Source organism: Salminus brasiliensis, chromosome 21 (genome assembly GCF_030463535.1).
Source record: "Salminus brasiliensis chromosome 21, fSalBra1.hap2, whole genome shotgun sequence".
Classification (NCBI taxonomy): domain Eukaryota; kingdom Metazoa; phylum Chordata; class Actinopteri; order Characiformes; family Bryconidae; genus Salminus; species Salminus brasiliensis.
In genome coordinates this window covers 22,988,179-23,011,384 of record NC_132898.1, presented here as the reverse complement: position 1 = coordinate 23,011,384, position 23,206 = coordinate 22,988,179, and the positions used below count along the sequence as shown (strand labels likewise).

General features: G+C 43.1%; 2 protein-coding genes across 2 annotated transcripts; one reads left to right on the top strand and one right to left on the bottom strand.

Annotated features, from left to right (window-relative positions):
• Positions 1-220: 220 nt before the first annotated feature.
• fbxo42 (F-box protein 42) lies at positions 221-10,870 on the bottom strand. The gene is made up of 10 exons (XM_072665721.1): positions 10,776-10,870; positions 8,785-9,078; positions 8,086-8,202; positions 4,165-4,299; positions 3,626-3,779; positions 3,407-3,517; positions 2,787-2,883; positions 2,493-2,549; positions 1,822-1,938; positions 221-1,649 (listed from the first exon to the last, which is right to left on the bottom strand). The coding sequence occupies exons 2-10, from the start codon at positions 9,071-9,073 to the stop codon at positions 501-503; spliced, it is 2,226 nt and encodes a 741-aa protein (XP_072521822.1). The 5' UTR covers positions 9,074-9,078; positions 10,776-10,870; the 3' UTR covers positions 221-500.
• Positions 10,871-12,749: 1,879 nt separating this feature from the next.
• LOC140543061 (SUZ RNA-binding domain-containing-like) lies at positions 12,750-22,322 on the top strand. Its single transcript, XM_072666076.1, has 4 exons — positions 12,750-12,862; positions 13,524-13,573; positions 14,682-14,927; positions 15,027-22,322. Exons 1-4 carry the CDS (start codon positions 12,812-12,814, stop codon positions 15,130-15,132), a joined length of 453 nt encoding a protein of 150 aa, XP_072522177.1. The 5' UTR covers positions 12,750-12,811; the 3' UTR covers positions 15,133-22,322.
• Positions 22,323-23,206: the final 884 nt, after the last annotated feature.

Below are 23,206 nucleotides of genomic sequence, written 5' to 3'. Positions count from 1 at the left end.
ATATAAAAGCAAGGTAGTCGTCCGCCGCTCCATTTCCTGGGCGCTTCCTTGGACGATGCACAAGAAACTGAGGAACGTTCCCTTCATTTTCTCTCCTCCACCCTCAAACACACACATACTTACATAGACACACACCCACACAATCACATACACATTTGCACACAAAGGGAGTTGAGGTTGGGTATGTCAGTCATACAACACCAAACGAGTGTCCTTTAAATGTGTTGAACTGTTTATTTCCTTAGTTACCATAGTTACGCAAACCGGGAGAGCGGAGGAGGAGCTTAGTGTCGGGAAAGAGGCGAACGGCAGACGTTAGCAAAACTTTCTTTTTTTTTTTTTTTAGTCTTGTATCCTCTTCTCTCTCTCCTTGCGTTCGTTTCGCTCCCCAGCTGAAGGCAGGTCATGTTCGGTAGGCCAGAGCGCAGGGTCCGTCCCAAAAGATGGCCAGTTCATAGGCTACTGCTCACACTGTCCACGTTTCTGTCTGCTGGAACTCATTACCTTTTAGCACGCACAAAGTACAAGGCGTTGGTTTTGGGGTAGTACTTCACGTTCTGCTTTTTGTCCATCAGGCCCCCGAAGATGATCAGCTCACCGCGTCCCTGGACCACCGTGTGCAGGCTTGTTTCTGGCGGTCCAGTGACTGCGCTTGGGGCTCCGCCGCTTCCGTAAACCCTCCAGGAGACCACAGCGTCCGTTTTCGCCCGTGAAATGTCCAGCACGTACATCTGCATGGGCTTGCAGTTGAGCGACTGGTAGAGCGGCTTGCCCACATTGAGGCTCTGGGGCGGGTGGTGGCCGAGGCGGCGTGCGATTGGCGGAATGGAGTGTCCATCGGCAGTGGCGGCGGCGGCAGCAGCAGCAGCCTGTGAAGGAGGGCTGGAGGAGGAAGAAGGGGCGGGAGGTGTGCTGCTAGGGGTGGAGCTCGCTCCAGGCTGGGCTGCGGAGGAAGAGGAGGGTGAAGACGACAACGGACACGAAGAGGAGAGGGCTTTTAAGGCGGCGTTTCCACCAGGCTGGCCTAGAGAAGACGAGGAGGATGGGAGGGAGGATGACGAAGGTGAGGAAAGGGCTTTGACAGCTTCGAGGCCTCTGCGGAGAGCAGCGGGTGAGACTGCGCCAGGTGGAGTTCGGGGAGGTGTGTGCAGCCCGTTTGTGCTCGGATGGTCATGAGGAATCGCAGAAGAAGGAGGGGGAGGGGACTCCCAGCCGTAGTCTGTGGGTAAGTGGGCGTGTCCATGCAGCCTGGAGGGCGGAGACGCAGCCTGTGAGGGGCTTGTGCGAGGAGATGGGGAGGAGCCGTTCAGCAGTGGAGGAAGAGGAGGGCTGTCTGGGGCCTGTGATGGAGACGGTTGCTGAGAGGACGAAGAGGAGGAGGGGCTCCCGTCTCTAGCTCCACCCCTTGGGCGTGGGCGAAGGGTCCCCCAACGGCCATTGACACAGGGTGCCTCCTCGGCAGAGCCCAGCACCAGAGCTGCAGCCCCACTGCTGCCACTGCGGACTGGAGACTGTGAGCGCAAGGAAGGAGGGTCCGGGCCGAGGGGGGCGGGAGTGGCGCTGATTGGGGAGGGACGGGAGTTAAGGCTTGGGCTCAGGGGGGCTCGACCTGAGGGGGCCTGAGAGAAGACCACCACACACTGACCAACCTAAAAAGAAAGAAACCAATAATTGCAGATTTCTTATGACAGACTTGATATCAGTACAAAATATCAGTTGATATTTGAGGTTTAGGTAATGGTAATAGAAGGGAAAAACTGGCATTGGTAGGTGCATGCCTACTTACACCCCTAACAGACGCGCACAGACAAACACACTCACCCTGCAGGCTGGGTGGCACCACAGCTCTGGAGCTCCATGCTCTTCATTTTCCACTCGCAGTTGCTGCCATGACCATGTGGGGGCACCCATGTGCAGCAGCCAGGCATCCTTCAGCAGCTAGAGAACAGAGGGAAGATAAACTTCATGTGGTCCATCTCAAAAACCCTCTTACACTACCTTTTAAAAGTATGTGGACACCTGCTGGTCCAGCTTTTTTTTTTTTAACTCCGTATAATACTCAGGTATTATTAGAGAGTTTGTCACCCTTTGCTGCAGTTACAGTCTCTACTCTTCCAGGAAGGCTATATACTAGATGTTGGATCATTTCAGTGAGGAAAATTTTGATTGCATTCAGCCCCAGGGGAGCGAGCGCATCAGTAAAGTCAGGCGCTGATGTTGGATGATTAGATTTGCCAACTCAGCCTAAAGGTACTGGATGGAGCCTAATCATCATTCCAGAGAACCCCACAGCCCAATGCTAAGGGGGCTTTTTACCCCTCTAGCACAGGGGTTTTGGACATGTGGTATTGTATCTCACACATGGTTTCTCTTAATTATATTTATGCAGATGTTAATTATATTTTTGCTTCAAAGGAAACATTATTTGTATGTGATGGGTAAATCAGTTTGCGCCAGACATTACTTTGTGCAATGCTAAAAAGGCCACTCACCGCATTAGGGCCCCCGCAGCCTCCCAGAATAAGCAGAGTTTCATCATCTATAACAATCTGTGAAAGATACAAGCAGGTAAATGTCACATCACTCTGTAATAGCTGTACAGAGAATCCAGTCACTGAAAACAAACCACTAAGAAAATAAAGTGTGCAGAGTACAATACAAAAGCGATGAGCACAAGAAATGTCTTTCTATTCATTATTTTGCATATAGCAATAAACCAAAAACGTTATGACCACCGGCCTTCTACGTAAATATCTGAGATGACTGTAGGTGAAAGACAATCTAACCTGTGACTGGCCCCCGCGGGGGTGAGGGGACGGGCCTTTAATGGTGGGCTTAGACCAGGACCACTGCTCCAGATCCAAAACCCATACTTCATTACTCCTAAAATACAAAAACAGACACATAAAGCATTACTATTTAGACAAGCTATATATTTTAAGGAAAAAAAAGAATACAAAAAGCTAACATTACAGTTATACTGCATTAACACACTAGACTAACGCTGGATATAAACAGCGTGTGTGGTTTACGCTACATTGACAGTGAATTGCATTGTGTATAAAGACTAGTGCCTTGGTGGCAGTCTAGCGTGTCCGTTCACATGACCGTGCAGCATTCCAAAATTCAATAAATAGAGCACCACTGGCTAAAACCTAAAACCTTTAAACTTTAATTCCAGTGTAAATTTCTTGTCTCAGTAGCCAAGCTACCAGCCCACAAAGGAATAGGTCTGGTGAACACTGATCTAAATGAACAGTGGCACATTAGGAAGCTCCGCCTACAGCAGTAAATGGACTGTCAGATATTTAGTGTACACTAAGAAGACTGAACAGCGACAAAACCTGGCAGACTCTTTGGACAAGCAGAAGACCAGATTTTGAGACTCCATGAGCGGTTTACGTACATTTGGCGAGCTCCAAGAGAGCCTCCGAACACGATCATGTTGTTGTTAATGACAGAGGAGGAGTGGCCAGCCATGGGGGGAGGACCATGAGTAGTTACAATGCAGTTCCACCTGAGAGAGAGAGAGAGAGAAAATACATTTAACACGTAACAGAAGGAAATGCTTGTTTGTTTTGATGATAGACATTCCTGGTTTTATCCATTCAGTAATTCAGCGCACCAGTTTTTGGAGGGCGAGTAGGTGTGGATCTCATCGAAGAATCGCTCTGGTTGGTGTAGGGGGTACGGGCTGGGCCGGGTCCAGCCCCCAAACAGTACCAGTAGGTCTTTAAACATCACTAATGTTGCTCCGGCTTTAGGGGAGGGGTAAGATCCTGCAGGGAGGGGAAAAAAACTCAAACATCTACCGAACAAGCAAAGCAAACTGCTCTAGAGGTCTGGAGGTCAGCGATTAAGCATGAGTAACGATAAGTCAACAAAGACGCCAGCCAGCATTGATTATGAGATTAATTAATGGTACTACAATCCATTACTGTCATTCTAATAGACTGAGGTACACCACAGGAGGCGTAGTTGTGGGGTAAAGGCATTTACACACAGCGTTCAGTTGATTCATTCTATTAAAGTTATGAATCAATTCAGACGGTGAAAATGTGAAAGGGGTGACTTGAACTCACTCCACCAATCTCTGCTAACTCTGGGGTTGGCATAGAGACGAGCTCTAAAGTGATCAGTTCATGTGTGTGTGTGTGTGTGTACCTGAAGCCAGTGGTCGTATCCACTCCTTGCTGTTCAGGTCGAGCCTCCACAGGTCGTTAAAGGCGGCGTTACAGCTGCTCTGAGTGCAGCCTCCAAACACGTACATGGACTGGTTGGAATCATAGTAACAAGCACCTTCAAAAACAAACATACGAAGATTTACTTTTACTATGTTACAAAAACAACCTAATATCAGTTGAACAGCACTGGAAACTTCAGTAACCAACCAAAAACCAATCAGTAAAAAAAAAAAAAAAGAAAGAGTTTTTGCTGCAATTAGGACGTTGGGTTTGGTTTATGAGGCAAAACAGCAATAGCAACCTGTGGATTCTACACTCAGACGACATCCACTAGGGGGCGTACTCACTTGACTGCTTTTACAACACTGAGGCCGGTTCATTTAAATGTTTATAACAACCTACTTCTCCAGCCAACCAATCCTCAAACCGCTCTATTCTGATTTGGTGCTTGTTCTGACTTGTTTGTTTGTAAAAACAACTCCCGCTTTCAACTGTACTGGAGAGCCAGTCAGATTTGGTTTGCTACCCAGCTCCACAGATACAGCCTCTCCAAGTCTCTGAACTACACATACTCAACGCAACTGCGCACCTACACAGGCATATAAATAAGCCTTTAATACAGCATTTGTTTTGGTACGGGAGCCCCTTATTTTTACACCCTATGTAGTGCACTACATAGGGAGAAGTGATCTATTTGATAATCAACTAATCCAAGTATGCAGTAGACCGGTTTACACCTGGCATTAACATTCATTTTGTATGTGGAGAGTATTTGGGTCTACTTTAAACAGATTCTGTTTACACTCGTCATTACAATGCATCCTCAGTGTGACCAGATGAGACCGATTTTACTTTCTTGTGTAAAAAGCACAAACACCACATACAGCAATTCCACTCAATTTCCTGCAAATGAAGGTTTCTCATCAAAACTGTCTCTGCTCTGGGAGAGTTAGAGAAACAGCAGGGGGTTCTGAAAGACAGTGGAACAATAGGTAGTTCTCACATTCCTGTAACGGCTCCTTCAGAAAACGTAAAGGACTATTTACACACACACACACACACACACACACACACACACACACACACACACACACACACACACACACACAAGATTCACAGTAATTATTACTCATTAACGTCTTTTTCGACAGTCGTATTTCTGCTTGTCTGACAAAATCCTATCACAGAAAAAAGCATTCAGTTTATACTTGTATTACATGTGGACAAGATCCATCTCGGACCACCTCCCAATGTGCTGTGTAAATGATCTGATGTAAAATTTGAATGTGATTCGATCATCAAAACAGCAAATGTAAATATAGCTTGTCTAGTCCCTGTGGAGAAGCATTGCCAATAGCAATAGGACTCTCTCTAGCAGATAAACATGAACCTATTGGCACCATGCCGAATGCCAGGTGTGGGCTAGAGGGGTATGAAGACCTCCAGCATTGAGATGTGGAGCAGTATAACTGTTCTCTGAAATGATGTGCCCCATCCACTACTTTTGGGACAAGTTGGGGAGTTAGGGATGAGGTTGAGTGGTGATTGTTCAACATCCTGACCTCACAAATGTTCTCGTTGCTGAATCCAATCTAATTCTCACAGAAATGTTCACAGCTAAATCTATTGACAGTTATTCCAATAAAAGCAGGATCAACTCTTTAATACCCTTGATTAGAGAAAAAACAATGAAGGGGGGTGTCCCAATAGTTTTGTCCATGTAACACTGAAGCACAGGTCTGGAAACATCAGATCTTTAAGACAATGTACAAGTTGCCTTTTCATTTTTTAAACATTTGCAGACCCCAGTTTGTGAGTTGTATAGCACTGTAGACCATCATAGCAGTAAACCTCTCATTCCCAGTAGGGTGTAATGTTTACCACATGTTCACACAGAAATCTGTGTGAAATCTCTACTAAATGAACCCCCTACTCCCGCACTGGACTGGGAAGCAGGGTGTGTGTGTGTGTGTGTGTGTGTGGGTATGTGGGTGGGTGGGGCGTGAAGCTGAATGACAATAAGAGTCTTTTCACACCAACCTGCTGAGCAGGCTCTTTCTCACCAAAACCCCGGCGGGAAACAGCGAGCCCTTTGGCTCCACAGCCACGCTCCGCTAGACGCCCAGACATTCAGGAGACTGCAGCTCAGACGCCTCTCTCACACACAATCACATGCTCGTCTTACAAATTCAGCTTTACCTACTGCTGCGAGACTGTTCCACCAGTGTTCGTAGGAAGGCTGTTCCAACAGTTGTTGTTCCTCCTTCATCAATAAAGACGATTTTGAGCAGCTGCTACACTTTAAGCTGTTTTGGGCGGCTAATTTGTGCTGCAAGAATTAATGAACTCAAACCCATCTGTCGCTTAATTCAGTAACAAAACAACCACAAAATACAACATTATAATCTTATGCCATTCGTGGTAATAAATAAAAAACAAAAACTCCACCATGCAGTGTAGTTAACAGTTGGCAATAGTTGCTAGACAACAAAAGTCAGATCACAGCAGAATGCTTTTTATGCCATATGACAACTGAAGATGCACTGATCCTCCAAATCCAGCTTGACTGGACAATCTGTGTCAAATATCAGATTCTTTGCTGGTCAAATGTATTCACTTGCACCGTACTATTGGTTATTTATATTAGCAATAGCAGCACAGCCTTGAAAAAAATGAAATAAAATTGTGAGCATTAAAGTTATTCACGATGAGTGAAGATGCCAACAAACTGCCAAACCTGCAAGACCAAAGTAGGCCACAACTCACAGGAACAACTCAAAATATTTAGACCATTAAATTTAACACACCACCTTAAAAACACCAGTATCTTTCTGAATATGCCCAATCTGAAGAATTAGCAAAGAGGCTAAAGGGAGAGCATAGAGTCAGCCACAATCATTACAGGAAAAATAACAGAATTCAATGTACTGGATGACCAGCCATGTTCTGTAGTTGAGGATTTGTATATAATATTAAATAATATCCACACTATGTGCTTTGTTTTTGGTTGATTTATAAAAAGAAAAGGTTTGTCTGTATCATACATTTGTATATTATGTGAGAATTCTGCCATTGAATTGGTCAGAATTGGTAGATTGGGGAATGAATGAATGATTCCATGACTTCCTGCTGCAGATTTTACTACTTGTTTTTACCTGCATAGTGAGGTATAGCATCAGATACGCTCTGAAAATGTGTATAATTCAACATTTAAAAAAAAAAAAAAGAAACTGTGGGAAGTCACCATTTTGTTTTATAAGTAAAACCAGTCAAGAAGTTCATCTGACATAATAAAATATTGTTCATAAGTGTTGTGTCAACAGTATGTGACAAAAAAGAAAATGAATACACCAATATCCCAAGCTGCTGCCTTAATAATTTTTCAGCAGAATTATGTTCATACTTTCATGTATGAATGATCTTTATGCAGGGTTGGATATTGGAAGTGTTCAGTGGTCAGTGTACTGATTTAGTCCCACTGTAAAAAACAATACACAGCAGCTTTATGCCTGCATGATGCTGCCATATGGCAACAGACCTTACTGCACTAAATTTAAGCACATTTTCTGCATTCAACTAAAGAAAAAAAATAGCTAAAAAGGAAGAATCCTTACAACTTCTAAAGCTTTCTGCAGACTTACCTGCCCACTGCAATATCTAAAAAGATCTCCCTACCAAGTATTTATGACTGTGCCTTGTTTATCAAGCTCTATTTTATACTTAAACCCCACACTGCAGAGTTGGTTACTATTAGCAGTAATGTTCAGGATTCCCGTGATCTCACGCACAGCCTTTAATGCAAAACTTTACCACTTCCCACTGAAGCAATTGCCATTTAAAAGGTTGTGATGTGAAAGGGGCTACAGATAAAGATGTGAGGTAGAGAGGTGTGTGTACTGACTGTGTGAGAAGCGCTGGGTGATGGGCGTCCCCGGATACGGGTAGGTGCGACTCTCCCACTGGATGTTTCCTTCCTGCACGGCCCTCAGGAACCCGTGGTAACACTGATATGCTACACCTGGGGACATTGCAGGAGACAGTGAAGCTCTTTGATGACTGGTGAAGGGTAACTGACAACACTGAGGTAACATACAGCACTCACTTGCAGGTTACTGCCAACATGATACAACATGACAAACAATCAGCATTGTGGTTGTATATCCACATATACATATATATTGATTAAGTAATACGGTTTGTTTTATTTATTTGTTGCTTTTGTTTATTTTTTGCACTCTTTATAATGAAGAGATTAGTGTTGTACACTGCTGACAAAGATGTGCAAATGCGCACACAACTTATCTAGTCCCTATAGAGAAGTACTGCTAATAGAATAGGACTCTCTGGAGCTGATGAATTTGAACCCATTGGCACCATGCCTAGGTAAAAAGTCCCCCAGCAGGGTGGAACAGTGTTCTCTGGAATGCTGGTGCTCCATATGATACTTCTGAGATGAGTTGAAGATGAGGTGGAGCGTGCCAATACATCCTATAATCCCTAAAAAGACCTTGACCATCCCCGTCTCTCCCCGAAGCTGCCAGTGCCTACAGATACTGACATGCTATACTGTGCAGCCCTAACAGACTTTTACTGAACTAACCTTTGATGAGGCGATACCACTGCTTGCACACCAGGGCGGCAGTCTTGTGCTCCTGATATGGGGAAAGGAAAGACAGGATGTACTCTAGAACCTCCTCGGGCAGCTCCCCCATGACTCTCTGGCTGCCTCTGCCGGGCTGCTGCTCGCCGTCTGCGTTTATCTCTCCGGTGACGCTTCCTAACTTCATCTCCACAACCTGGTCCTCTGCCTGACCCGCTAATGTGACCCCACTGTCCTCAGTGTCCATGTCAACAAAGCAGCCATCATCGCTGTCGGAGGACCGGGACATGCTGCCTGCGATGGAAGATGATGTCAGAATCACTTATAATAAAAGACACACAAAACAAATAAACCTATTATGGCAGCATTAAATCTGCTAGATGTTTCTGAAGAACACCACAACACTGTTAAAAAAAAAAAAAAAAAAAAAAAAAACCATCCCTCAGAAGATGGATTTCCATAAAAACCTAAAGAATTCCTCACTAGAACATTTTCAGGGAACAATTTGGCGATGACCAGACAAGATGTGGACCTGAAAATGTTGTTAACAACTGCTACAATCAGTACGACCCAGACAGACTAAACATTCTGCACGGCTGAAAGTCTGCTTGAATTTAAACACCGAGATAAAGTCCCTTTTGCTTTTTTCCATCCACCTCTATCCACAGTAGACAAGGATCTGGTGTGAAGAACATCATTATGATACATCACGGCACTGTGATTATAATGATGGCCGAGACAAGCCAGACCATATGGAACGCATCAACCCGTTAGAAAAGTGCACTCTACAGGTCTTTCGGGGCTCAGACCTGGGGAAGGCTGACTTAATCGGTAGTGTTGTTAAAAGTTCATTACAGAGTAGATCGGATTAGCGGAGCTGTATTAAAAAACACTCCAGCATTGACAATAAACTGTTAAACACCATTACTATAGACTATACGGGGTGAAATATACTGGGGGAGCCAGAGAGAAACAGCCATATATTGAAGGAGAGAGACAAGACCGGATACACACACACACACACACATACAACCTATAGGAGAGAAGATACAACAGGTCTTAGATCAACAGGTCTTAGGTCTAAGATAACTGTACAGAGGCAGACAGATAAAGAGATACAGCGGGAGCGGAAGACGGATAGTGAGGTATACAGAAAGAGAGGGAAACAGAGAGGTAGACAGACAGTAGGAGGAAAAAAACAGCAGGATAGACACCAGATTTTTCATCTTTGTTGCTTCCTTTGTCATTATAGTTATTATTATTATAGCTATAATGTTTTTGCAATACTGCAGTAATTAGAGTCAGACCAATGAAGGTACTTTGAATCTCGAGACACAGACAGATGAAGGAAGAGAGACAGAGGGACATATAGAAACTGAACAAAAAATAATAATAAAGAAATAGAGGTAGAGAGAGACAGTTAGAGAGAAGGAGAGAGGGAGGGAGAGAGAGAGAGAGAGAGAGAGAGAGACAGAGAGACACAGATGGGAGATAGAGACGGAAATAGAGCCAGGTGGGGGAGAGAGAGAGAGGGGGGGGGCACGCAGAAAAAGAAATACAGCAATATAGAGAAGAGAGAGAGAGAGAGAGAGGGAGAGGGAGGGAGAGAGAGACAGAGGGAGGGAGAGAGAGACCGTCCTGCAATATTTGCAACCTCATTCCAAAACAGGGTGGTAAAAAAACACGCCCCTCAGTTCTGCTCCCGTTACTTAGCTACTGAAGCGCCGTGCGAACACTGTCCTTAAATAAACCACTTTATACAGCTGTTATCAGGCTAAGATTATGTTTCCGATGTAATAATCGAGTCAATCTGAGCTCAATCAGCCGCTATTTCAGCCTCAATCAGAAACACTGCTGCTAACAATGCTAACCAGGCTAACGCCGCTAACTTCTCCATCCCTAAACCAAACCCCGCGGTTTTAAAGCGCTGCTTGGCTCCGGGCGGATCTCCGGGCGGATCTCCCGGCGGTGTCGGAGTTGTTGTACATTACCGTGCTGTGTGCGTCCTCCGGTTCTCCGTGTTTGTTTTCCGCTCTCTCCGCTGCGCTCCTTTATCAGCTCCTGCTGTCCCGCTCCGCCATCTTCACCCAGCGGGCGCGCGCACGCACACAACAGGAGGCAGAGGCGGGAGCGCGCACGCAGAACGACACTGGCGAATGCGTCATCGGCCGGGGCACGTCATCGGTGGGCTATGGGTGGAGATTTTTAATAAATAAAGACAGAAGTAGATAAATATCTAATAAAACACATAAATAGGGGTATTTTAGCACATTAAAGTTCAAAGGTAACAGTGAAGGAAAGACTAAGTCTCCAGTCTGATCTTAATTATCCTAAATAAAAACTGCCAGTTGTGTCAGGACATTACTGTGTCTTAAGCCACTAAACAGGACAGGCTCACTGTACTCTGCTCATATCCTAATACCCCCCCCCCCCCCTTTGATATGCAACTATACATCTATCACATACTTAAATGCCTGGGTTATGTTAACATTAACATGTGCTGCCACAACAGAGCTAAAGGACTCCACAAGACCTCCACAAGTCATCCTGAGGCACCAAGACGTTACAGCAGTTATACTCCAGGAGCATCTCTGAGCCTTAGTTGCCCATTACCTTGTCACCAGTTCACCCTTTAGATAGGTCCTGACCACTACATACCAGAAAACTCCCACAAGCCGGGATGTTTTGGAGATGAACCAGTCCTCTAAGAGTCACACCTTTATCAAAGTGGCTCAGTTTCTTATGCTTGTTCTTTTTTCCTGTTTTTAACGCACCGGTATTAAGAACCGAATATTAACTCGCTTCCTAATATACTCACCCCTTGCCACTGTAGATGAAGATACTCAATGTTTTTCACTTTACCTGGTATTAATGTTGATCATGAATATATTATTTGTAAGTTTATAAGTTTACAGTCCAGACAATTAACCTCCTATTATTCTATGGGAGTGTCCCCAGCATACAGGACATTTTCTCCAGACAATAAAGGACAGCTAGTGTGCTGCTGTAATGTATGACGTTCTGGGATTCATTATCTGATATATCTATCTATGAAACTATAACGTTTATCTGGGTTTAGTATTTTCTTGCTTGGAGTGATAGAGCAAGAACAACCACTAAAGAAACACCACACCACTACACAGAACATATTTCCCACCTATTTCCCAACATTTAAAGGGTAAAGGTGCACGTATTTGTCACTGTACAGTGTACACTGTACAGCAAAATGTGTCCTCCGCATTTAACCCATCTGGTAGTGAACACACACTCACACACGTGTTAGGGGCAGTGAGTACACACACACACACACACACACACAGCGGTGAGCAGCCAACTCCAGCACCCGGGGAGCAGAGAGGGTAAAGGGCCTTGCTCAAGGGCCCAACAGTGGCAGCTTGCCGAGCCCGGGAATCGACCCCACAACCCTGTTATCGATATCCCGGCGCTCTTAACCGCTGAGCCACCACTGCTTCTGCATACTTGAGGGATAATTATATAAATAAAGCCACCAGTGACACATCTTATTTCATATGCAGTTTTGAATATGGTAAAAATATTGGCAAATCTGAACAAATACCTATTTATTTATTTTTTTTTGGGGGGGGGGACTATTTCTTGTCACATTACACCTATGACAAATTATGCTATTTTAAAGCATGCTGTAGACCTAAAATCTATCCAATCACCATTTTCATAGACAACATATTCCTAACAATTTGCTGTGAGTTAATAACTTTCCGTAAGGGAGCTTTGTATGAGGTCTGTCCAGACGTCTGTTCACCCATGCTGGGCACAATAATATTTACTATAACTAAAACAACTTTATTTACATCTGAACAGTTTAATACAGCATATATTTTGAGGTTTTGGTGGAATCTCTCTTTACAGTCCACCATGTGTAGAGAAGGTAGGTCCAGGACACATGGGCGCCACCAGGCGGCAGAAATAAGCAGCGCTTCGAGGCCCCCAAAACTAGCAGTAGTCCGGATTGATTTAGCCGGAGTTGCAAAGCTAAATTAAGGCAACGATGGAGGATGAGGATGTGTCCGATAATTGGGAGGACGCGGCGGACAGTGGGGTGAGATAGAGAGCCATGTCACTCTTTTGGGTGATGTTAGTGACCTGATATTTGTGTCAGAGAGGAGTATTTTTAGCTGCTGCGAGGCCTATACAGCTACACAGCTCTGTATGTATGCTAGCTAGCTAGCTGTAGCCGGTTAGCTCAACTTAGCATCGTCGCTAGCGTTTAAGTGCTTATTTGGCTTGTTTATTTTGGCTAGTATAAGGGGTTGTAATTCTTGACATTTTCTTTGGTTGTGTGTTCAACCGAGCAAGTCGCTGTATTGTCTTAAACGGACCAGTGAAAGCTTTAGCTCGAAGTTTTTGCTCCTTGCTCGAATTCTCCGTTCCACCTTAAATAGGTCAGCAGTTGCAGTCTGGGGCCTGAGGCGGCAGAGTGGACCTCCTACACTGTTTAAGGTGGAGCGCAAACTTCCTAGCCTCGCTGGCAGTTCAGAGATTGTTTTATGGGTTTAGGGTTTGGAGACATTGTGACTTAAAAACATATATTTTTTTTACTGATCAGCCTTTAATAAATGGAGGGAATGTAAACAAAGTTATTAAAGGACTGTGAAACGGTAGCTAACACATTACATGACATTAGAATAAACCCAAATTAGCATAAAGCAGTGGTCAATGGGCAGGTTTACCCATATAACCTGCTGGTGTTTTCTCTGCAGGAGATTGAGAGACGGCTGGAAGCCAAACTGAAGATCAGTCAGAAATCTAAGTGAGTGTAACGAGCACCTTGTAATGATGTGATTAAATTAGCAAATGAATGAAAGTACAGGGGCACGTGGAAGGGGATGATTATGGCTGGCTATGATTATGGGTGGGGATGGGGATGGAAAAGAAGAGGGATGAGTATCTTGTTGGTAAGTATGGATAGGGGATAGGGGTTAGTATGAGTAAAGTTGGGGTGGGCATGAGTTTGGGTACGGATGTGGATAAGTATAAGTATGAGTATGGATGGGGATGGAAGAGAAGAGTGATAAAGGTAAAAAGGTAAAGGTGCACGTATTCCTCCGCATTTAACCCATCTGTGGTAGTGAACACACATTCACTCACACACTAGTGAGCTAGGGGCAGTGAGTACACACACACACACACCCAGAGCGGTGGGCAGCCAACTCCAGCACCCGAGGAGCAGAGAGGGTAAAGGGCCTTGCTCAAGGGCCCAACAGTGGCAGCTTGCCAAGCCTGGGAAATCGAACCCACAACCCTGTTATCGATAATCCGGCGCTCTAACCGCTGAGCCACCACTGCCCCTAAGCAAGAGTGTTTCTGCCCGGTTTCAAACCGGGGACCTTTCGCGTGTGAGCCAAACGTGATAACCACTATGCTACAGAAACTTAGGAATTAGTATGGGTATGAAAGAGAATAGTATATGGATGGGTGCAGATGGAGATGAATGGGTATGGAAGAAAATAAGGATGAGGGTGACTGAGTATGTATTCATGGGGTGAGTATGGGTATGGAAGAGAATGGGGATGAGTGTTTGGATGGTATGAGTATGGGTACTGATGGTGATGGTATGGGGATGATTGAGTATGTACGTATGGGGACAAGTTTAGGTGGGAGTACAGGTATGGAAGAGAATGGGGTGAGTGTGTGGATGGTATGAGTATGGGGACTGATGGGGATGATTAAGTGAGTATGTATGAGGACGAGTCTGGGTCTGTATCTGATTGGGTATGAGGATGGGTATTAATTCACATGTGGTTAAGATTATGGATGGGTATGTATATGCAGATAAGTGTGGGTGTGCACATGTTTTTTTTTTTCTCTACAAGATTTTGGTTAGTAGTTCTGTTTTGGTTTGTTTTTCATCTTTACAGCAACCAAAGTTTGCCTGTTAAGACGGCGGTGGTGATTCAGGATGATTCGCTGCCCGCAGCCCCACCTCCACAGATCAGAATCCTGAAGCGGCCTGCCAGTAATGGGTCACTGGGGCAGCAGGTGGCATCACGGCCGGCGCAGCAGGTAAAGTCTCTGGCTCAGAGAGAGGCAGAGTATGCCGAGGCCCGTAGGAGGATTCTGGGGAGTGCTGAGGAACCATCTCAGGAAAGACCAGATGCAGACAGGTATGCCGAGTAGGGCTGAAAAATTATATGTTCTAATGACATAGATCTTTATATTAATATATAATTTCGTAATCCCTCTCTTTTGCCTTTTTCTCTCAGACCTGCCCTCTCAGGTGCTCCATCAGAATCTCTGCGGCCAAACAATCACATTATCCGCCAACCACTGGGGCCGGATGGCACCACAGGCTTCCGCCTCAGCAGATAAAAAGAGAGACATAGAGATAGAGCGAGAGATGGAGATGCTACCCCATGCAGGAGTGAGTTTTAACAATTTGGAGACAGACTTAAAGAAGGTTTGGAGGAACAGCATTGAGGAACAGAAAAGCATTAGCTTGCCTGCTTTGCTTGAAACCTCCCCTACTTTTCTTTTTCTTCTCTTTTCCTGCTGGACGTGCAGAAGAGCGCCTCCGGGGAGAAAGGATGAAGACAAAGCGTCTCTCTGCCTGGGCCACGCTATAATGGGGCCATTTCGCTCTCTGTTTTCGGACTCTATACACTGTGCATTTCCTCAATAACACTCCCCTTGTTCATGTTTTGGGGTGAGATACACTCCAGGGTGGGGGGGGGCAGCATTGGTCTGAAAGCCCCAGTCAGGAGTGACTGCAGCTGAGAGAACGGCAGTTTGGGAGTTGTAATAACAAACAGAAGCATTAGAATAATGACTGGTTATTCTGATGTAGACTGTGGTTGCTGCTTTAAGAAATGTACACACCCACCGCAACGTGAGCTACAGGTGGCATGATATGCCGAATGTCTCTTTTGATACCAAAACTTGAGTATTGGCTTATACTGATACGTAGAGTATATATTAAATTATATTTATTTTCTTTAAGAACTACAAAGATTTCAAATGAAATACTTTCTATACTCATGAAATATGCTCACGCTGTACTTGCCCACCCTCGCTGCAGGTTACATAGTGACATTATTACATGGCACTGATACCACACAACATACTTCAATTTTGGACTATAGTATCTTGCAAAATTGGATCTGACATCCTGATCCAGCATTTTCTGCTGCTGTTAGCCTGATACCAGCGTGCCATCTCTAATGTACACATGTACCTAACATGCTAGGCAGTTAATAATTGAGTACCTACCATAAGACATAAGTGTCCTCCTGCTCAAACACACCTATAACAAATCCCTAGCCATTTGATCTGTAAAGGCTCTGCCCCAGAAATGTTTTTTTTTCCATATCGACAACTGTAAGGACAAACAAGCTTTTCACAATGCTGCTAAAAAACCCATTTAACCAATAATGAGTGACTGTAGCTCCGCCTCAGTGTATATCACAATACCTACATTTAGAGTGTTATTAATATTCACTCTAATGAGAGACTGTAGCTCCACCTCAGTGTATATCACAATATCTACATTTAGAGTGTTATTAATATTCACTCTAATGAGAGACTGTCGCTCCACCTCAGTGTATATCACAATATCTACATTTAGAGTGTTATTAATATTCACCCTAATGAGAGACTGTAGCTCCACCTCAGTGTATATCATAACATCAATGCCAATACATATTGTGATATACACTGAGGCGGAGTTACAGGCTCTCATTAGGGCTGAAAAGGATTTTTACCATCGTTCTGTAAAGCTTGTCTGGCCAAGCAACAGTAGCTATGGAAAAACACAGAATGTTGAACGCCTGTGATTTGGGCACTGTGAGAGAAGAAGCGTTAGAATAATGAGTGTTTACAAAACCGCACCCAAACAGAGCAAACATGAACGTTGACAGTGGCTCTCTGTTGTTGGAACTAGTCTTGAGGAGGGGTGTGCTCTTGAACGCAGCGCTTTAGAGATTTTAGTGGGGCTGATTCAGCTTTTCCTGACTGGGGCTTTCAGATGAGATAGAGACATCCCACCAAAGACTGAATAAACATGACCCCACCACACAGGAAACGGTCACCAAGTCACCAGTCAGACTCCACAAAGCAATAATAGAAATAAATAAGTAGGACTCTTTCAGGCTGAGGGGGGAGCTGGGTTCTAACTGTAAATGTTATTTTGTTTGTGCCTGTCTATTTTTTGTCTTTATTCTTTTAATTCAGTTATAGCTTTTATGTTGGATATAATGACCTGTGAAAAATTGACATTTGCTTCTATGGCTAGTGGACAAACCTGAACAGGACATTTTAGCATATTGGCTATTATTACAGGTGTTGTTTTTTCTCTTATGTTATTTGTTTATTTGTTTTTTTGTTTTCAAAGGCCTATAAATTCACTGACAACCTTCTTGAAGTGCGATTTGGAAGCAGAACAGCGTAGTTTAGTAAAATTAATTTAAGTTTGCTAGCAGGCTGAAATGCTATTTGCTGTGTTGAACTATCAGACATGTTTACCGACCCCGATCAGCCATAACATTAGCACAGGTGAAGGGAATAACATTGACTATCTCTGCAGTCTACAGTGGCATCTGTCAAGGGTTGTATACATTAGGCAGCAAGTGAACAGCCAGTTCTTGAAAGTGATGTGTTAAAATCATAACAAAATGATCAAGTGTAATGATCTGAGCCACTTTGACAAGAACCAAACTGTAACGGCTAGACAGCTGGGTCAGAACATCGTCAAAACATCTGGCAGGTCTTGTAAGGTGTTCTCGGTATGCAGCGCCAGTACCTACCAAAAGTTGTCCAAGGAAGGACAACCAGTGAACCGGCACAAGGGTCATGGGCGCCTGAGGCTCTCTGATGCTCATATCAGCCTCACCTCACTACTTACTCTGCTGCTAACACCTTGGTGCCAGATTGGTGCCACAGGACGCCTTTAGAGGTCTTGTGCAGTCCATGCCTCGTATGGTCTGTTGTGGCGGCACAAGGGGAACCTACGCAATATTGGGGAGGTGGTACTAATGTCACGGCTGATTGGTGCATATTGGCTTGTAAGAGAAGATTTGCTTCAGGTTCTGTTTAAGGCTAATACTAAAAATCTGAACAAAGTAGTTTAACATGTCAGTAATTTACACACAGTTTTTTACTCACTGTTTGTGGAGTGAGATTTGAACACTGCTCAGCTAGCTAGCTCCACTTGAAAAGGGTTTGTGTCTAACTATTGCAGCTGTTTATTTATAATGGCCTGTAATGATTTAGTCCCGTGTTTAGGCTAGTGCAACAGTGATGTTGGCAGTTAACTCCTATTCTCTTTTTCACACTTACTTAAAGTCTGGTGAATTCACTAACAGCCTTTTTAAAGTGCAGTATGAACGCAGGTCTGCTTAGCATAGCTTAGCCAGACTTACTCCTCCTGAACCAGCGTTTGTGTTCAAAGTGTGGATTTATATAAACACAAAAATTTATACTGAGTGCAAAAAAACAAACTGGATAGTTCATGTGGATATTTAACAAATGTTGCTGTTCTGTTTTGCTTACACACTCTTTGAATTCAACATAAAACTGTTTAGCCTAGCAAAATCAATTAGCCATTTTATTAGCAAAATAAATTAGCTTGCGTTGCAAAATGGGATTTGCTGTCAAAATGTTGAACTATTGCAAATTGTTGCTCTTGCTCAAAAGCTCATAGATCTCCAAAATGGTGACTTTACAGGACAGGGCATGATAAACCTTCTTAACTTTCAACGGAATTCAGTGGTTAAAAAGCAAATGTAAAAAGTCATTTTGGAGGTTTTTGTGTGATGGCGATAGATTTGTATTTGTAATGGTCTCTATAGAATGATTAGCTTTCAGACTACTGCAAAAAACAAAACAACAAAAAAAAAACAGACTGGTTCATGTGGACATTTAACACATTGGCTAATGAATTCACTGATAGCCTGTGCTAACTACTTAGCCTAGTGAAATGAGTTAGCTAGCTAGCTCACTCCTTAAGAAATGGGATTTACTGAAATGGGAAATGTTGAACTATCACAAACTATTGAAGTATTGCTTTATTTGCCACATGTGAACTGTGTCGCATTGCTTTGTAGGTAGGGCTGGGCGATATGGTAAAAAAATCCTATATCACGATATTTAAAGACGATACATGTAGTCACAGACTAAACTACTACTCAGATACTGTCCCATTCTGAATACCGTCATCTAATTAAACCAGTCTAATTACACAGTCGGCAATAAAACGTTGCAGTTGATGCTTTGGAAAGTGTATTGTGTATTACAGTAACATTTTTTTTATCAAATTTATCACGATACGATCAGATATCGTCACATTGCCCAGCCCTATTTGTAGGAGTGTGTTGTATGTCATAAGCTTAGTTCTGCCTTTCTTTCTCCATTGTTTTTTTCTGAGCTGGTTCCTCAGATACAAACCAAGCCTAGCCTTACCTAAATTATATGGTGTGAGTTTATTCCCCTTCTCGTATTACAGTCTGTCGGGCCGACCGTGTGGATCAGATGAGTATTACAGAGCGTGTTTCTAAGCAAACAGTTTTGTCAGTGACTAATCGATGCAGGTCCAGTTCATTTTGTGCAGCGGTTTTTGAAGTGAACTAATTCTTTTGCATGTGTTCAGAAGTTTGGCCTTCAGTGTAACATGTCCTCAGGAAAAACGGTCATCAGACCTGCTTTTACTTTAGCAGAAGAGCCCCAGTGTTAAATAACAACAGTAAAGGGTGGTTGCCTTCATGTACAAATTAGTCTTTTTCTGAGACTAAACCACCCTGACCGTGTGAATTGTGAGTGACCGTTTTCTACAGTTCTGTTTACAAATGTTGTACTGTCTGGAAATAAGGGTTTTGTGTGCACACAAAACTACTCAGAAAAATCTTAATTTGCAAAATTCACCCCGTACTTCAAATGTAATCGATCACTCAAGACATATTTAGTGTCGGACGTTTGCGTCTTTTGTATGACACTGAAGATACGAGGCAAATGTAGCTAACAAGCTGCTAAAAAGCTTGTTACCAATTAGCATGTGGTTCTAACTGCATGCCTACATCAGCGCACACTCTCCGCAAACCATGTGGAAGTGTTCAGTAATCTCTAGTAGACTCGATTATACAGTGTCTGACACTGTATGACTCTCTGTCATCTAGAAACATACAATATAGTAGCCCACTTAAAGCCAGAATATCTGTACTTTTGTTTAGGTTTTACTACTTGTTCGCCACGTTGGCCTTGTAGCTCCAGCGTATAACTAAAGAAATAATGCCAATGACCAAAAATGTCTTGGATGTTTAACTATGTTTGGGCTAAAAATTGGAAAACTGTAAATCTTGAAAAGAAAAGCCCCGAAACCCAGCTTTGAGTTCCCTTTAACTGATGGAAAACACTCAGCATTTAAAATACCAGGTGTCCATATTTTGTGTCTGGTGTTAAAGCTGTCTATTTTTCTACTGCGGTCACTACTGTAGGGTTTTAGTAATTGTATGCACCCATTGTAACATGTACATGTGCAGCACTGTGGGCTGTCATGCTAGGTGTTTGGATGTAGTTCAGTGCCTAGAGCTACTGATTAGCAGCGTTTCAGGGGTTCGTGCTGGTTGAGCAGCCATAGCGAGTGATTTGAACATATCTGTGTCAGCTCCTCAGCCAATTATCAACCCTTCGTGAGTTGAATAGGGTGTGCTAGAGCAGGGCAAGCAGTCCCTGGCCTGCTAAATACACCTTGGCAAGTCAATATATCTGAGATTGTTCTTTTAAAAAAATGATAATGTAAGTTTATTAAGTATTGTCATCTTCATTTATTTGAAACCAGTTTATGATGTGAAATTCTTGTGTCATTTCAGTAAACTATGCTTAAAAGATGGAAAAAGATCTATTAGCGCTCATAAATTTAGCGCTCTGGATTTGGGGACCACTCCTTTTGTATTACCCCATATTCCTCTCTTTGTCTTTGGAAATGACCGTACGAAGGTTTTCAGAATGCAGAATTTCTCAGTTAGCTGGATAACTTGGAGGATTAGCCAAAGCTAATAGCTAGCTAAGTACCCTTTTATCTGTTTTCTGACTAACTGAGCAATTCGGAGTGGATTTCACAATGGATTTCTCATTTTAGCCAGATAATTACATGAATACTTCAGTGTTCTTTCAAACGTATCTGTCGGCCACATCTATAGCACATAGCAATTTCCATGGGTAGTCATTTTTATGGTGACTCAAAACACACATGCAATTGAAGCCCATGGGCACGCCTGTCACGTCCAGTGTAAGTAGTAGGAAAGGCGATTCTTGTTGAGGAACCAGTAGATGAACAGTACTGGCATTCACAGCTCTGTCAGTGAATTAATGGAGACTAGCACTGGTTAGCATTTTGCGAAGGAATGCTGACTGGTGTCTACGTGCTGTTAGCAATGTTAGCTAGTGTGTTTGGTCAAACTGTCCCTTGATGTTATTCAGATTAACAAAATAAGACACCCCCAAATCACCCTCCAGTTACTAAATACATAAAGCTTAAGTGCCATAAATAGCAGAATAATGGAAGAATGAGAAAGGTGGGAGTCGCTGTGCCTGTAAAGCAGCTAGAGATTCATTTGTGTCTTTTTGTGCTTTCTTTCTGTTCGTGTGTGGTGTGAATTTTAAAATGGTGGTTTATATAAGTGGTCAGATGCAATAGGGGTCAGCTATGAGCAGATACTGTGAATACTGTTCAGGTTTATTCTGTTGTCTGTTATCCCACATTACCATCTTTGCACTGTACCAGCATGGCTCTCTAGTGAGTGACTGCATGGTTGTAAAATGCGTAGGTGCAACCAGAAGCTGTGCCAAATGGTTGTTATTGCTTCTATATTTACAAATATTTTTGCTGTATATTATACAGTAGTTTTAATATTAATAATCACATTATACATGAGCTTAATAATATGAATAATAATATGAATAATAAGAATAATAAACTCCCAAGCTTTAACTGTCCACAGATAAAAATAGGAATATGGACTTAGGCTATCAATCACATTTCAGTACTGATGACAATCTTTTTTTTTTCTTTTTTTTTTTAACAATGCTATGTAAACAAGTTTATTCAATAAAATAACATGGATAGACATTACTTTAACTTTTAAACTAAATTAGAATTTTTTTTTAGTGTTATATAAGGCACATTATGACCTACACAACATTCATTTACCAAACTAAAGAAGATCTGGATGTGTTTTGAGAGACAAAAGGTTTTTGGGCACAAACAAAGATGAGATTGGTGACAGTTCAAGTCAAGTGTTTGTTAGCAATGCTAGCCTAGCGTCTCTAGTTAGTATAGTAAAATAAAGAAGCGAAAAATAAACTGCATCTTTGCTCAGTGACTGGTTACGTTACTTAATCTTTTTTTTATAACCATGCAGTCTCTCTACTGGAGGAGTGGACTGTCATCTTTACTGTCATAAAAAATGTCTTCTCTGGTTTAATCAGGGGCTTCACTGCCTGACCGCTCCACATCTGGGCTTCAACACACCAACACTGTGCTTGTTTGTCTTCAATAAACTTTACTCTTAAAACCTGCCTGCTTATTGTTACAGACTGAAGGGACTCATGTGTTGTGCCTTAGTAGGCTAAAACCACTAGAACAGGAATCACGTCATATTTACTTGCTGCAAAGATGTAAGTAGGAACTTCAGAGAAGTACTTGAAGGCAGTACAGCTTACATAGGAATGAATGAATGCAGTGTTAGGAGTCTTGCCCAATGACACCATTATTGGTGTATTGTGTTGTGCTAGCCTGGCTGGGGAATTGGTGGTGTTACCTGCTACGTTACACCGACCATATGTGTAGTGTTGTATTAGATCTAACGCACCTCATGGGCCTGGCTTGTAGCTCACTCAGTGATGTTTAGCAGGCTGATGATGTTTCACAAAGGGGTGCTAGTTGTACAGTACAGGCCAAAAGTTTGCGTTTTCTGTATTTTCATGACTATTTACATTGTAGATTCTCACTGAAGGCATCACAACTATGAATGAACACGTGGAGTTTTGTAACAAAAAAAGGTGAAATAACTGAAAACATGTTTTATACTCTAGTTTCTTCAAAATAGCCATCCTTTGCTCTGATTACTGCTTACTGATTACTGTGTGTTTGGGGTCATTGTCCTGTTGAAAAATAAAGGATGGTCCAACTAAACGCAAACCAGATGGGATGGCATGTCGCTCCAGGATGCTGTGGTAGCCATGCTGGTTCAGTGTGCCTTCAATTTTGAATAAATCCCCAACAGTGTCACCAGCAAAACACCCCCACACCATCACAGCTCCTCCTCCATGCTTCACAGTGGGAACCAGGCATGTGGAATCCATCCGTTCACCTTTTCTGCGTCTCACAAAGACACGGCGGTTGGAACCAAAGATCTCAAATTTGGACTCATCAGACCAAAGCACAGATTTCCACTGG